The 14,872-nt window shown below is 35.3% G+C and overlaps 1 protein-coding gene and 1 non-coding gene across 2 annotated transcripts; one reads left to right on the top strand and one right to left on the bottom strand.

The window, feature by feature from the left end:
• Window positions 1-5,921: 5,921 nt before the first annotated feature.
• On the bottom strand, window positions 5,922-6,028 carry LOC133035264 (small nucleolar RNA R71). The gene has a single exon (XR_009686541.1). It is a non-coding gene; the product is annotated as a small nucleolar RNA R71 (small nucleolar RNA).
• Window positions 6,029-7,037: 1,009 nt separating this feature from the next.
• On the top strand, window positions 7,038-7,502 carry LOC115719935 (uncharacterized). The gene has a single exon (XM_030649107.2). It carries the CDS (start codon window positions 7,038-7,040, stop codon window positions 7,500-7,502), a length of 465 nt encoding a protein of 154 aa, XP_030504967.2.
• The last annotated feature ends 7,370 nt before the right edge of the window (window positions 7,503-14,872 follow it).

Raw genomic sequence — 14,872 nt, 5'->3', positions numbered from 1 at the left:
AGGCCAAGCTACTTGAACTCAGATGAGTTGGATCGGAAAGCTGGACCAAGGATGAAATCGTCCAGATGAAGATGAAGCTCTTCAATTTATTTTTGAATTAATTGTTTTAGTTTAAAGACAATTTGGATTTCAAATTTTAGTTAGGGATATTTATCCCTGTTTTTCTCATATTGTTGCAATACATTTTTTTATTATTATTAATAAAGTTTTTTTTATTTTTCGAATTCAACCATTGCAATTTATGAGATTGAGCTTTATTTACTTTATCTTCATCAATTATTACCATATTATATTTATATGTTTGTATGTGTAAGGGTTTTTATTATTGATGCAAATTCTATAATATTTTCAACTCTTTATAGAGTTATATTAAATAAACACTAGAAATTTATTCTATGTTTATTAATAATTGTTCATTCTAATACAATTATTAAGAATTTGTTTAATAAAAAGATCTTTTGATTTGATAGGGGTGGAGAAAAGTTAAGAAAACTATGCAGTTCAACGATCTTCTATATCTAATGAACTCTGGATAGTATTCAACTCCAAATAAACTCTATCACACTTAGAGAATCATGATCTTTACAAACTTTAGGGGTTGATCATAATCTCTATATACTTAGGGGTGGAGTTTATCCACAATACCCTATATGTATATACTTAGGGGTGGAGTCTATTCCACAATTCCCTATGTAACACATATTTTCTTTAAACATGGAAGTAATATAATGAGTTAGCTATTATCAATATAAATCCTTGATCTTGATTGTATGTTCCATTTTGTTTTACTATTGTAAGTAAAAGTTTGATACCTTTGAAAGTTCTTTGACAAAGTTTCACATTACCTTAATTGAGTGGGAGAATTTTAAAATTCTATACCCATCTTCATTAGGTTGACAGTTGTGATAGGTACTTAAAACTCTACTGAAAAGCAAATCTAACCATACACATGGATAGGTATAACTTATCAGAATTATGAGAATAAGATAAAAAAAAACTCTAGTTCAGTCCATTCGAATGACTTGAACCAAGAATTCTTAATCCTCATAAAATTTTATGGTATCTTAATTTTGATTACTTAATCTCTGGCATGTATTTTTCACTTCAAATACTAGTCTGCCATGTTGATGACTTAGTCTTAACTTAAAATTTCAGACTAATACAAAAGTCACAACTAGATAACTCTCCAAACGATAAGAGGTTAAAAGTATTATTTAACCAGACATCTGCTATTGAGTGGGAGCTATCTGAGATGTAATCAAATAGGGAACATTAGAGGACATTCAAGAAAGATTTATGAAAGTGATCTATATGTTAGATATTAAGGAACTGTGTATCAGTTGTCCTTGTATCTCACCATCTAATTTTGAGATTCTTGAGATGGTGCTTACTTTGGGGGTGGAGGAATTATTTTATAATAATTCAAGCTCTACCAGAGAAGAATTATAACTTTGTAAATTCGAAAATACCAAGAAAGTTATATTGCTGAAGAAAAGTCTACGCTGTATTATTTCAATTTCATATTTTAAATATGAGAGATATGTCTTCTGTTAATTCAGATGTACTTTTAAAACAGTAAAGATTTTAGTATCCCTTGATGAGTAAAGCATATAGTAAAGGATGTTTCATAAGTGTATTTATGAACTAGTTTCTAGAAGTTTGGGTGGATTCAAATATACTACACTTGATCTGAAGATCAAGACATCAGATTGACCTACTTGCATACTTTTTTTATATTAGTGCAAGTGGGAGTTTGTTGGGTTTTATGCCCTAAATAAAACTCTTTACAATCTGATTAGTTATCAATACAAGAAATTTGAAGTGATTAATGTTTGCATGAATTTTACATGCTAATGGTTTAATATGTTTATTACATTCACACACACAAAATCAGTTAAATCCAGATCATATGTTTATTCACAATTACAGTATCGTCAACACAGTGGAATGTGATTGTGATCATATGAATCAAAAGACTAAGTCCCTGTTTCATCAGTGTTTTGGATTTACACTAATGTGATAATCAGCGATGATGTGTACTTACACTTGGAGTAAGTGTTATGTTCTTTCCAGGACATTAGTAAAGTATACTAGTTTCGAATGTATGGAGTATACATTGGACTGGACCGATATTGCAACTAAGTTAAGATATTACAAACTTACCGTTATATATATCTTTCCAAGTCATTATCAGTAGTTGATCTTAAGATTAAAATAATCTAAATCTTGATATGCTTAGGCTCAACTCAGGAGTACTATTCATGTTCTTTGATTTATTAGTTAAGCCTACTTTTGGGTCAGGGCGATACGTATATTTTGGGAACATGATAGTATGATATAGTGGGAGTGCTGAACATAAATATGGAATCTATAGCTTCTACTGGTGTATAGAAGTCAAGTGGTGATTCCCTTCGAGCTTAGCAAATAGAAGTAAATGGATGAGCTCTTGTTTAACTGACTAATTATTAGATCACTAAACACCATTTACAGGTAGCTAAGTGTTTTAAGGGGCAAAATACATTGAGGGGTGAGAACGGTAAAATTATCCCATCTCGATGTAGATCATCTATATAGAGGATCTTTAAATCACAATAAGATTATAACAATGGTTAAATGAGATAGCATATTGATATCGTGGAACATATAATATGCTCTATATAAGTCTGAGAGTGCGATTCTAAGTTCTAAGAGTGGATTCAACAAAGAATTAATAAGTAGGAATTTACTTGGTAAATTTGGTTCACTTATTGGAAGCTCAGCATATAGATCCATGGTCCCCATTCTAGTTGAGAACATTCTGCTTGTAAGACTCAATAATTGATTCGTGATTAGTCAATTATAATTCTAAAGTTAGACTATGTCTAATTTGTGAATTTTCACTAAGCAGGGGTGAAATTGTAAAGAAAAGAGATTCTAGGTTTATTTATTTATTAATGGACTTTATATGTCTAGTTAATAATTAAATTAAATGACAATATTATTTAATAATCTATTTTAGTTATTAAATAATTAGTTTTGGCATTTAAATGGTTAGAATTGGAAAATTGGCGTTTTTGAGAAAATAGAAATAAAATTTGTTAAAACTGCAAAATCAAGTGGGGCCCATTATCACACCATGGCCGGCCACTATTTGTGGAAATTCAAATTGATATTTTCATTATTTTAATGCCAAATAATTCTTAACCTAAACCTAGTAGTTGCCTATAAATAGAAAGTGATGGCTCAGTCAAATCACAAGTTTTCATAACATCTTCTGACAGAAATTTCTCTCTTCAGAAAAACTGAGCCTTCCCTATTCTCTTCTATTGGCCGAAACACCTTCTCTCTTTTCCTCTTCTATATTTCGTGACCCTAGTGAAAGAGTGAGTGCCCACACACAGCAAGTAGTAACTCAATCATAGATTGGAAGACTGTGAAGGATCAAACTCAAAGAAGAAGGACATTCGGGCTCAGATCTTGATTATACTCTGCGACAGAAAGGATACAAGGGTTAGAGATCTGAGTGGAAGGAGACATTAATTCCGCTGCATCAATTTAAGGTTTTCTTAACTTTATATGTGTTTATTTTATCGTTTTAGAAAGTTCATATTTAGGGTGTTAAACAACATACTTGTGAGTAGATCTAAGATCCTGGTAAAATAAATTCCCAACATGTATAAGGTCTCAAAGCAAACCACTTGAGTATCAGCCAGTTGTGTGATGCTAACTTTGATATAAGTTTTTCTAAAACCCAATTCTTAGTTTCATCTAACGACCATTCTGTGCTGATAGGTAACAAAACTTTTGACCATTGTTATGCTTTTTACAATAAAGTGGTTTGTCATCAAATACTCTTGGACAAACCAAATCCGTGGCCAACCCAAGCTTTAACTATTAAAGGATTGGGTGTGTCGTTAGGCTATTTTTATTCTAGGTTTTGTGTAATATTTAGAGTTATTTTTAGCCGCTTTTAATGTTTTTAGGACAGAACTATATTTGTTTATAGTATTTTCAAGTTTTATGTAGTTTGTATAAGTCTAGAGCATCAAAATCTGATAAAGAACTGAGGCGAGATAAATCAAAGTGAAAAATTGATTTTTAGCCATTCATGGCTGCAACGAGATGCTTATGGTTGCCAATAAATTTTGGCACAATGAACGATTTGTGGCCTGATCTAGTGGCTGCGGTGAGGCTTACTGTGGCCACGACTAATTCTTCACCGTCGCGATGAGATGACATGGCCGTAGAAACACTTTTGTAGAGAAGGCATGATTTCATGACGGTGATCTCGCCGCTGTGAGGCTATTGGTGGCCGCGACAAGAGAGTGCATATGACTCGAGGCCAATTTCGTATTTTTGCAATATTTTGAGTTTAAACTGATTCTATTTAAAGAAACTTTGAGTTAGAAAGTGGGGACTCAAAAAATTAACCTTAGAAGCAGTAAAGGATGACAGCTAGAGCGAGAGTGGCAACCCGAATCCATTCCACAATCAATTTCTTTCTTCTCCTTTTATTTCTTTTATGTTAATTTCTATTTTTAGTTTTATTATGGGCATGAACACGGATATCATGAACTAAATTCCTAATTTAGTGATATGATGAATGTTCGTTAATGTTTTCCCGATTTAGTTAATGTGATTGTTAGTTTTTCTTTCTTGGATTGTGTGATTAGTTCTTATTTACTTTAACTACATGTTTTAGACTAGCCATCTTGAATGTGATCTATGATCCTAATATGAAATCTGAGAAGTGAATATTAGGAAAGCTCTAATAGAACAATTATAAGGTTAATGTAAAATGAGAGTATTTACATAACTTATGTGATATTTAGATTCTGTAATTAATGCAAAATTATATGTTAATTTACTTCAGGGATGAAAGTAGATAATATATGATCTATGACCTTAATAATCTGAGAAGAGCTAAGGTTATTTTCATAATTTGTCATCACTTAAAGGGAGAAAATTAATAATTTACATTAACAATTGGGTAACTGAAATAACAGGATTCATATTCTTAATCATTCATCCATAGTCAACTACACCTTTTATTGTTTATTTTTAGTCTTTTAATTTTCAATAATTAATTGCTCAACTCTATTTTCGATTATACCAAATAGAAACACAAATCCAATTAAGTGGTACTCAATATCAATTCCCTATAGATTGACCTCACCTGCGTGAGTATTTAACTGCAATAGATTACGTACACTTGCGTAGACTATAAAAATAAGCAACAAGTTTTTTGGCTCCATTACTGGAGAATTGAATAAATATTGATATTACAATAATTAGATTAAATTCTACTTTGGTAATTCTTTCTGCTTTTAGCTAACCGATTTCTTTTCAATTTTTCTTACTCTATTTCAGGTATTGGTAGTTTATGCGACGTTAAGGACAAAGTGTAATAGTGTCCGTTGATCCTGAAATAGAGAAGACATGTAGAAAAACATAAGAAATAAGAGTCTAGAAAGGAGTGTAGTGGGGGTTGAACATGAAGTAGTCATGGCTGACAATGCCAATGTCGGCAACAATGGTAAAAATCTGGGTGTCATAGAAGACTAGGTTAAAGGTCGTAAGCCTGAGAGATTATGTGCTACCAAATATGACAGGGACTAGATCCTGTATAAGGCCACCTGCCATCGAAGCCAACAATTTTAAGATCAAGCTGGTCATACTGCAAATGGTTCAATCCACAGTCCAGTTTGGGGGACTGCCATTAGAAGACCCAAACATGTATCTTGATAACTTTGAAGAGTTGTGTCAGACATTTAAGATGAATGGAGTTAGGGGATGATGCCATAAGACTGAGGTTGTTCCCATTCTTATTAAGAGATTGAGCCAAGAGTTGGTTGGTATCTTTACCACCAAATTCTATCAACACTTGGGAGGGATTGGCCCTGAAATTCCTTTTCAAGTTCTTTCCTCCTGCCAAGGTTGCCAAACTGAGATCTGAAATTAACAACTTCATCCAACAAGACAGTGAGTCTCTCTATGAAGCCTAGAAGAGATTCAAGGACTTAATTAGAAAGTGCCCTCACCATGGGTTAAAGAAGTGGATGCAAGTTTATAACTTCTACAATGGGTTAACTAGCACAAACTGCACACTAATTGATGCAGCTTCTGGTAGAACTTTTATAAAGAAGAGTTCTATTAAAGCCTATGAGCTACTTGATGAAATGGCCATGAAAAACCAACAGTGGTCGAGTGAGGGAATCCAATCCAAGAAGGTAGCCGGTATGCATGAAGTAGATGTCATCATAAAGCTTACAACTCAGGTAGAAGCACTGACAAAGATGATGACAGCTCAAGTCAAGCAAGCTCAGGTAGTATGTGAACTGTGTGGGGGGCCTCACCCCTATGATACTTGTCAAGTAAATGTTAATAATCTACTAGTAGAGCAAGCCCAAGCCATTAGAATTCTTGGAATTGGTGACTATCCTTCTATTGATTGAGTCCTTCAGTACATTGAAGTGCAGCCAATTGGCCAACCTCAACTTTAGCAAGGGTTAGTTCAATGAGAAATAGGCTACCTTTTCAAAGGAATCCTCAAAAACCTACTCAACAGCCAAGAAATAATGGAGGGTCTAATATTCAAGTAGATCTATTGCTCCAATTCATGATGGAGACTAGATCCTCTGTTAAAACTCTAGAGAACCAGGTGGGGCAGTTGGATACTCAAATGGCTAACAAGAATAAAGATAAACTTGCCTAGCACTACTAAATTCAATCCAAAATAAAATTGTAAGGTAATTACTTTGAGAAGTGGAAAGAACTATATCAAGCCGAGCCAAGACAAGTTAGAGGATGAAGATTAGGATCAATAGGCACCAGCATCAGCACCGCCACAAGAGAAGAAGACTACTAAAGGTCTGTAATAAAAAGAAACTTCACCTTCAATCAATATTGATCATCATGTGAAAATCTCTTATCCTCAAAGGCTTCACAAGAACAACATGGATAAGAAGTTTAGCAAGTTCCTTGAAGTATTTGAAAAGCTACATATCAACATTCCATTTGCGGAGGCCTTAGAACAAATACCAAGCTAGGTCAAATTTATGAAGAAGATTCTATCCAAAAAGAGGAAGATAGAAGATTTTGAGACATTAGCTTTGACAGAGGAGTGCAATGCAATTTTACAGAAGAAGCTCCCTCCTAAACTGAAAGACCCAAGGAGCTTTACCATACCATGCACTATTGGGAAGCTCGAGAATATTAATGATTTGTGTGATTTAGGGGCTAGTATCAACCTTATGCCCTTGTCAGTGTTTAAGAGGCTGCAACTTGGAGAGGAAAAACCAACAACTGTAGCACTACAGCTAGTTAATTTCTCCTTAGCCCATCCTAGAGGAGCAATAAAAAATGTCCTTGTCAAGGTGGACAAATTTATATTTCCTGCTAATTTTATAGTGCTTGACATGGAAGAAGATAAAAATATTGCCATCATTCTTGGGAGACCTTTTTTGGCAACATGCAAAGCACTAATTGATGTTCAAAAGGGAGAGCTAAAGCTTAAAGTCTAAGGAGATGAGGTAGTATTCAATGTACTCAAGGCGATGACTTATCCTGAAGCTAGTGACAATTTCTTTTTAGTTGATGTGGTGGAAAAGTTGGTAGAGTCAAAGGAACAAATTGAAGACCCTTTTAATCTGACTTTGGTACAAGAGGATGTGGTTGATAATGATGGAAAAGAAGTGATGAAGTATGCTTTGTGGTTTGATTCTTATGGGCCACTAAACAGAAAATACTATGAAGATCTTGGAGTGATTCCAACGAAGTCAGTTCCATTTATTGAGAAGCCACAATAACTTGAACTGAAAGTCTTGCCAAATCACTTGAGGTATGAATTCTCAGGAGATAATAAGACACTTCTTGTTATTGTGTCAGCTTCCCAAACTACAGTGGAGACAGAAAAGATGTTGAGGGTTTTGAGAAAACACATGAGAGCCATTGGGTGGACATTTTCCAATATCAAGAGGATTAGCCGCTCAACTGTGATGCATAGAATCCTGATGGTGGAATGGGTAAAGCCAACCATTGATGCGCAATGAAAATTGAATCCACCAATGAAAGAGGTTGTGAGAAAAGTAGTCCTAAAGTGGTTAGATGTTGGGGTGGCCTACCCTATTTCAAAGATTAAATGGGCGAGTCCTATCCAAGTGGTGCCCAAGAAAGGAGGAATGACGCTAGTCAAGAACTAAAAGAATGAATTGATTCTAACCAGAACTGTAACTGGGTGGAGGATTTGAGTAAATTATCAAAAACTCAACAAAGCTACAAGCAAAGACCACTTCCCTCTCCCATTCGTTGACTAGATGCTTGACAGGTTGGTAGGACAAGAGTACTACTGTTTTATTGATGGTTACTCAGGTTACCATCAAATAGCCATTGCACCAGAAGACCAAGAGAATATGACATTCACATGTCCATATGGTACTTTTGCTTTCTAAAGAATGTCATTTGGATTGTGTAATGCTCTAGCAACATTCCAAAGGTGTATACTTTTCTAATCTAATTGAGAAGTGCATCGAAGTGTTCATGGATAACTTTTCAGTATTTGGTTCATCTTTTGATCAATGTCTGAGTAATCTAGAATTGTTATTGATGAGATGTGAAGACTCCAATTTGGTGTTGAACTGAGCGAAGTGTCACTTCATGGTGAAAAAGGGGATAGTACTAGGGCACAAAATTTCAAAAAGAGGCATTAAGGTTGACAAAGCCAAGATGTCAACAATTGAAAACTTACCCCCTCCAGTGTCAGTTAAGGGAGTTCAAAGTTTCTTGGGGCATGTCGGATTCTATAGAAGATTTATCAAAGACTTCTGCAAGATTGCCAAACCCTTATCTAACTTACTTGCTAATGGAGTGCCTTTTGAGTTTGGGAAGGAGTGTCTTGAAACCTTTCAAATTCTTAAAGAGAAGTTAGTTTCAACACCTATTTGTCACTACACCAGATTGGGAGTTACCTTTTGAGATCATGTGTGGTGCCAGTGACTATGCTATTGGAGCAGTATTGGGACAAGGGGTTGATAAGGTATTTCATACTATTTACTATGCAAGTAGAACCTTGAATGATGTCCAACTAAGTTATTAAGGAGATGTTGGCCATAGGGTTTACATGCAACAATTTTTGACCCTACTTAATTGGCCATAGGGTTTGCATGCAACAAATTCTGACACTTGTCATGTGTTTGTAAAATTTGTGATTTAACCCTTTAATTATGTGAAAAAATAAAAATTGGTCATCCTTAGACAAATTAAATTTCTTTTCACCTAATAAAGTTTAAAATCCCCAAGTTTTAGAGAAATCATCAAGAAGACACACTCGACTCGCAACGACGACAACTTAAATCAGTACTCCAAGAGACAACAAAATAAGCAAAAGACAACATGCTTATTATTTTCAAGTTAAGAAGGGTATAATAACAAAAGTCTTTCCCGAAGTTCTCAACAAACACTTTTGGGGGGCAAATGTTATACCCGATTTTCGAAAAATAAAAAAAAAGTCAACCTTGTGACTTTGACCAAGACTCATAAATGTAAAATAAATCAAGACATCCTTGTTGGGGGCCCCAAGGCACTTCTAGAGAGCTTGAAAATGTCAACCAACCATTTGGCGCCGAGACTCACACACCCAAGTGTGCCCAAACGAGGATTCATGGGCCTGCGCGAGCGTTTCACCCTTGAGACCTCAATCCGCCAAAGAGACCAATAAGGACTTGACTTGTTTAGGCATGAACATGACTTGTGTTTATGTATAAAGTCAAAATAGCACTAAAATCACAAGAAAATAGCAACAAGTGACCATTGCCATAAGGAAATGGCAGTGCTCTCCAATTTTGGAGACTTGTGCCATAGGAAAATGGCACAGGTCACTCCTCAGAAACCATGGAAGGAAATGTGTTCGAACGGGTTCCCTCGACATTAAGGAGCATGGTACAAGTGAGGAAAGTCATTTCCAACCTAAGTGACCTTAGGTGACTTGTGCCATGAGAGAATGGCAATGCTCTCCAGTTTTGGAGACCTCTGCCATGGTAGAATAGCACTAGTCATTCCTCGCGAACCATGGAGGGAAATGTATTCGAACGAATTCCCCCAGCATCAAAGAGCACGAGGCAAGTGAGAAAAGCCATTTCCGACCTACGAGTCGCTTTAGGTGACCTGTGCCATAAGGAAATGGCAGTACTCTCCAATTTTGGAGACCTCTGCCATGGTAGAATGGCATAGGCCATTCCTCACAAACTAAGGGAGGAAATTTTCTGAGTGGGTTCCTACGATATCAAGGAGTAAGAAACAAGTGAGGAAAGTCATTTTCGACCTAGGAGTTGCCTTGGGTGACTTGTGCCATAAGAGAATGGCAGTGCTCTCCAAATTGGAGACCAGGAAATGGTACAAGTCCGTTACCACACCAGGAAGATGAATTTATTGACCAAGTTATATTTTCAACATCCATGTACTAAATACAAGTGAGATACATCACCCATGGATTCTCACAAGCCATGGGTGACCTGTGCCATTATCCGGCCCCAACTGGTGGTAGTGGTCACCTTTTAGGGTCTCGAACGTCGAAATAAGGTTTTTGGGTCACGAGACCTCCAAAATATGATTTGCCATCAAAAAATTAGTCAAAACACACCCCGAGGGGTCCGAGAACATGCATTTCCGACCTCTGCCATTTGGCCATGGCAGTGCTCGCAGCTAGGTACAAGATAACATAAAATGAATTCAATAAAATAAGAATAACTCTCTCAATTTTTATTCAAATGATCTGGTTCAACTTGCGTTGGAAAGATAATTTTGAGACGGATCAAAGTATGTCTCACAACCATGACTCAATTCTGAAGTTATTGGGTCCTAAATTAGGTTACAAGGAAAGTTGGTGCATTTTACTCGAGAATTAGGAAATGCGGCTAAGCGAGGGTTGGTGGAGCACACCGTCACAGCCTATGTGGCGTTGTGCATGAGCATCGGCAGTCCAAAACGCGTGTGTTCAGCACTCCATTTCAAATTGGTGCATCCTCAATCGAAAATAACCAATTGTCTAATATTTGTGGAATATTTGCCTAGATATAAGGAGATTGTTATTGATATTTATTTACTTATAATATTTTATTAATAAAAAAGAGTGGTATACGGGATTTGTTAGTGAAATATCCCGATGTGTGAGGGATCACTAACAAACCCTCTAGCCTATATATACACCAAGTAGGAGGCTGAGAAGGGGATCTTCTTCTATCGGGCTTCTTTTTGGCTTCTTCCTTTTGAGACCTTTCTCTCTTTTTTGGATCTTCCTCATCGTGACCTTCCCCTTGAAGTTCATTTGACAACTGCCAAGAACACTATATTATTTCTGTCACCTTCTTCATTGAGTCTACCATACTCAGGCGACACTAGACCTCAAAACACCATTTAATACACACATTTTCCCACAAATTATTGGTTTATTGTTCCCAAGAACTTTACAACCTTTAATTTAGATCAGATTCATGAATTTCAAGTCTCCCATGAGCCTTATATTCATAAATCTCGATTAAAATTTACCTAGAAATCCTTTGCTGTACTTTTATCCACACACTCTTGAGAATATTACTCTGGTGTGTCGAATCCAATCAATAAAACTACAAGTAGATGTAGCCCCATTACCATCACGACATGGGGGGTGAACTATTATAAATTCCTAGTGTCCATTTAATTTATTGCGGTTTTTATTAGTCAGATTAATTCACCGTAGTCCTCTTTAATTTTACGATCTTCTCAGATCAGTTGACGAAAAACCGCATCAACAGAATTAAAAATGAGATGAAATTATCACTTTTATTTCTAAAGGATGTAGCTTCTCAAAAGTCACACTTTATTTTTTTTTTCAAAATCACTATTAGAAAATAAATTCTAAATTCTATTTATTCACGATATAAATAATAATAATATGTGGTAAAATATATTATTATGTGAATAATATATATTAAGTGTTTTGTAAATAAATCGTGTAACATATGATTTATTTAACCTAAAATTGTAACCTACACTTTGTAACATGAGAGGAGTTACAAGATTAATTACTTTTATAATTTCTTTTGGTTGATCATATTTTTGTGTAATAAAAGAGATGTTACACAAAATTGATGATAGGATTCAAAAGTTATGAAATATAGTTGTTACAAATTATATTAATACTCATTTATATGAGAGAAATGAGATGCTGTGTTTGAATTCTAAGTGTGATCACCTAAACACTATATAAAGGAGTCTAATGTGCTCATTTGGATGAGAATGTTCTATCAACAAAGCACTTTGCTAGAAATTCTAAAAGGCTTGATAATTCTCAAAGTTATTTCCTAGAGAGTTTCCTTAGTGCTTAGAGATAGGGGAAAATAAACTTTTGAACAAAGGTGTAATACCTTGTTCAAGTCATGGTGATCCCAACTAATCTACACTCAAGGTTGTGAAAGAGTGTATTATACATATATATTCTTCTATTGCTATATATATGTATTATATTACATGTGTTGTAATAATCTTCTTACACCTTTCCTTTATATATATAGTGTATATAAGTGTTGTTGTAACATTTATTTAGTCTCTTTGTTGGTCCTTGTATTATATTGTAATAGAGTTGTAATGTCTTGATTTTCTTCCATTGTAATAAAATCTCTAATAGAAACCACCTTATGCCACCTTCCCTCAAATCAAGGACCACGTACTCATTACTTCCCCACTAGCAAAACCAGCTTGTCCTGCCGCTATCACCAATAGGATACGCAACCTGACTAGGCCCAAAGTGAAAAATATTATACTAATGTGCGAGTTAAGGTGAAGTGGAGGCCCAACAAGGTGGAAGAACGATGCCCAACAAGCGATATCAGAGCCAAAGGTTTACGAGCACTGGGATAGTGAGTTGCATTTGTGATGTGTGGGAGAAACACTCAATGTGATGACCTCGCGATCGAAGATTTGTATGGTGCCTTTGTATCGAAAGTCTACCTGATATTATGATGGTCAGGTGGCGTACATGATAATATAAGATGGAGATCTGTGTTTGGTGCCTTGTGTCGAAAGTCTTCCAGCTGGCAATGTTTATGGTCAGGTGGCAAGTTCTGTTGGTAATAAGTTGATAACAACATCAAGGGTGGTTTCGTTGGAGGGGAGACCACGAGTATGTGGTCCTTGGTTTGAGGGGAGGATTGTTGAGTGTGCAACCAATGTCCCACATTTGCTAGAAATGAAAAAGATTATGGGTATATAAGGACGATTACTATTCTATTAGTATGAGGTATTTTGGAAAGGTGTCCAAAAAAAAATCATGAAGACTTAAGCCTAAAACGGACAATATCATACTAATATTGAAGTCAAGTTGAGGTGGCGGTCCGATAAATTAGAAGAATGAGACCGAACAAATCAACATACATTTAAATTTTAGAAATAATCATAAAACATAGATAACATATATTTTCAAAATAAACAAAATAAGCCACAAATCTAGAAAAAAAATTACTTTTCGCAAATGTGAATCTACTTTTTCAAGCTGTTAATTCAAAAATTAAGCTGAGAATTGATAATCAATTACTTTTAACAATCTGCAAAATATTATAAATTAATAAACCATCAAAATTTTAATTATAATATATATAAATACAATAATAGTGTAAAGTCCTTTTTTGGCAAGTTAGGTGACAAAATAATTTTTCCTTTTTATGGTAAGATTGCTATGCATTCATTTTCGAAATCTTACTTCTTTTATTCGGTTATTAGTTGCCATTTTCCTTGTTTGGAAAGTTGCACTTTCAGCTGAACTTTCCTTTGTTGAAAACTTCTCAAAAGAGAAGGAATTCTCTTTTGGAAAGTTGTCTTTTTTTAGGGAAACTTTATTTATTGTCTTTTCCTTATTGATTTCGATTGTATCTTGATACAATCAGAATATCTAATCTGTTTTTGGCAGGAATCAAGCATTGAAAGAAGATCGGACCCGATTTTAGTAAGTTTCCCGTTTCTGGGCAGATCTGCTTCGTCAGCAACCGAATCTGATGTAGCAGATTATGTTCTTTTGGAAAGTTTTTGTACAGCTGCTAATTCGAACTTGTGGTTGCCTCTTTGGTTTCTATGATCTATAAATAGAGCCTAGAGAGCAACCATTCGAATTACCTCTTCCATTATTCATTTTCTACATTTATCTTTTGAGAGAAGAGAGTCTTTCTTTGTTTTGTGAGAGCCTAGTTGTTCATCTAGGTTCTAGTTGTTCTATTTCTGTTCTTACTCTATCCTAGAGGTTGTGAAGAACTACTTGACTGAACAAGAGATTGGTCTTCGGGAGAAGACTTGATAAAGCCTTACTTCGGGAGGAAGTAAGCACTTGGTCTTCGGGAGAAGACTTGTTGAAGCCTTACTTCGGGAGGAAGTAAGCACTTGGTCTTCGGGAGAAGACTTGCTAAAGCCTTACTTCGGGAGGAAGTAAGCACTCACACTTCAAAGACGAAGGGAGTTCGGGCTTGAAGGTGTTTCAAGAAGTCAGATTCATAAAGTGGATTACAAAGGATTGCGACAATACTTTAGAGGGAGTCTAAACTTGTTTAAGTCAATTGTCTTTGTAATTTTGATACTTTATTAATTGATTTCATTCTCTGGGCGTGGCCCCGTGGACTAGGAGTGTTCGTGAGAACACTGATACCACGTATAAATCTCTTGTGTCAAGTTATTTATTTTTCTGCAAATATTTTATATTCTGCCTGTTTATTTTTGCTGTAGCAGAATTACTTTCTGCTGCTGCAAACGCTTACAGTTTTTATATTTTCTCATATACAACTGACATTTGCAAAAACATAGTTTTTCAATTGGTATCAGAGCAGGACACTAAACTCTTAGTGTGGTCCTATAACGTTTTTGTTAGAATGTCATTTTT

This window comes from Cannabis sativa, chromosome 2 (assembly GCF_029168945.1).
Source record: "Cannabis sativa cultivar Pink pepper isolate KNU-18-1 chromosome 2, ASM2916894v1, whole genome shotgun sequence".
Classification (NCBI taxonomy): domain Eukaryota; kingdom Viridiplantae; phylum Streptophyta; class Magnoliopsida; order Rosales; family Cannabaceae; genus Cannabis; species Cannabis sativa.
The sequence above is the reverse complement of the archived record's forward strand: the minus strand, read 5'-3'. Positions and strand labels throughout refer to the sequence as shown.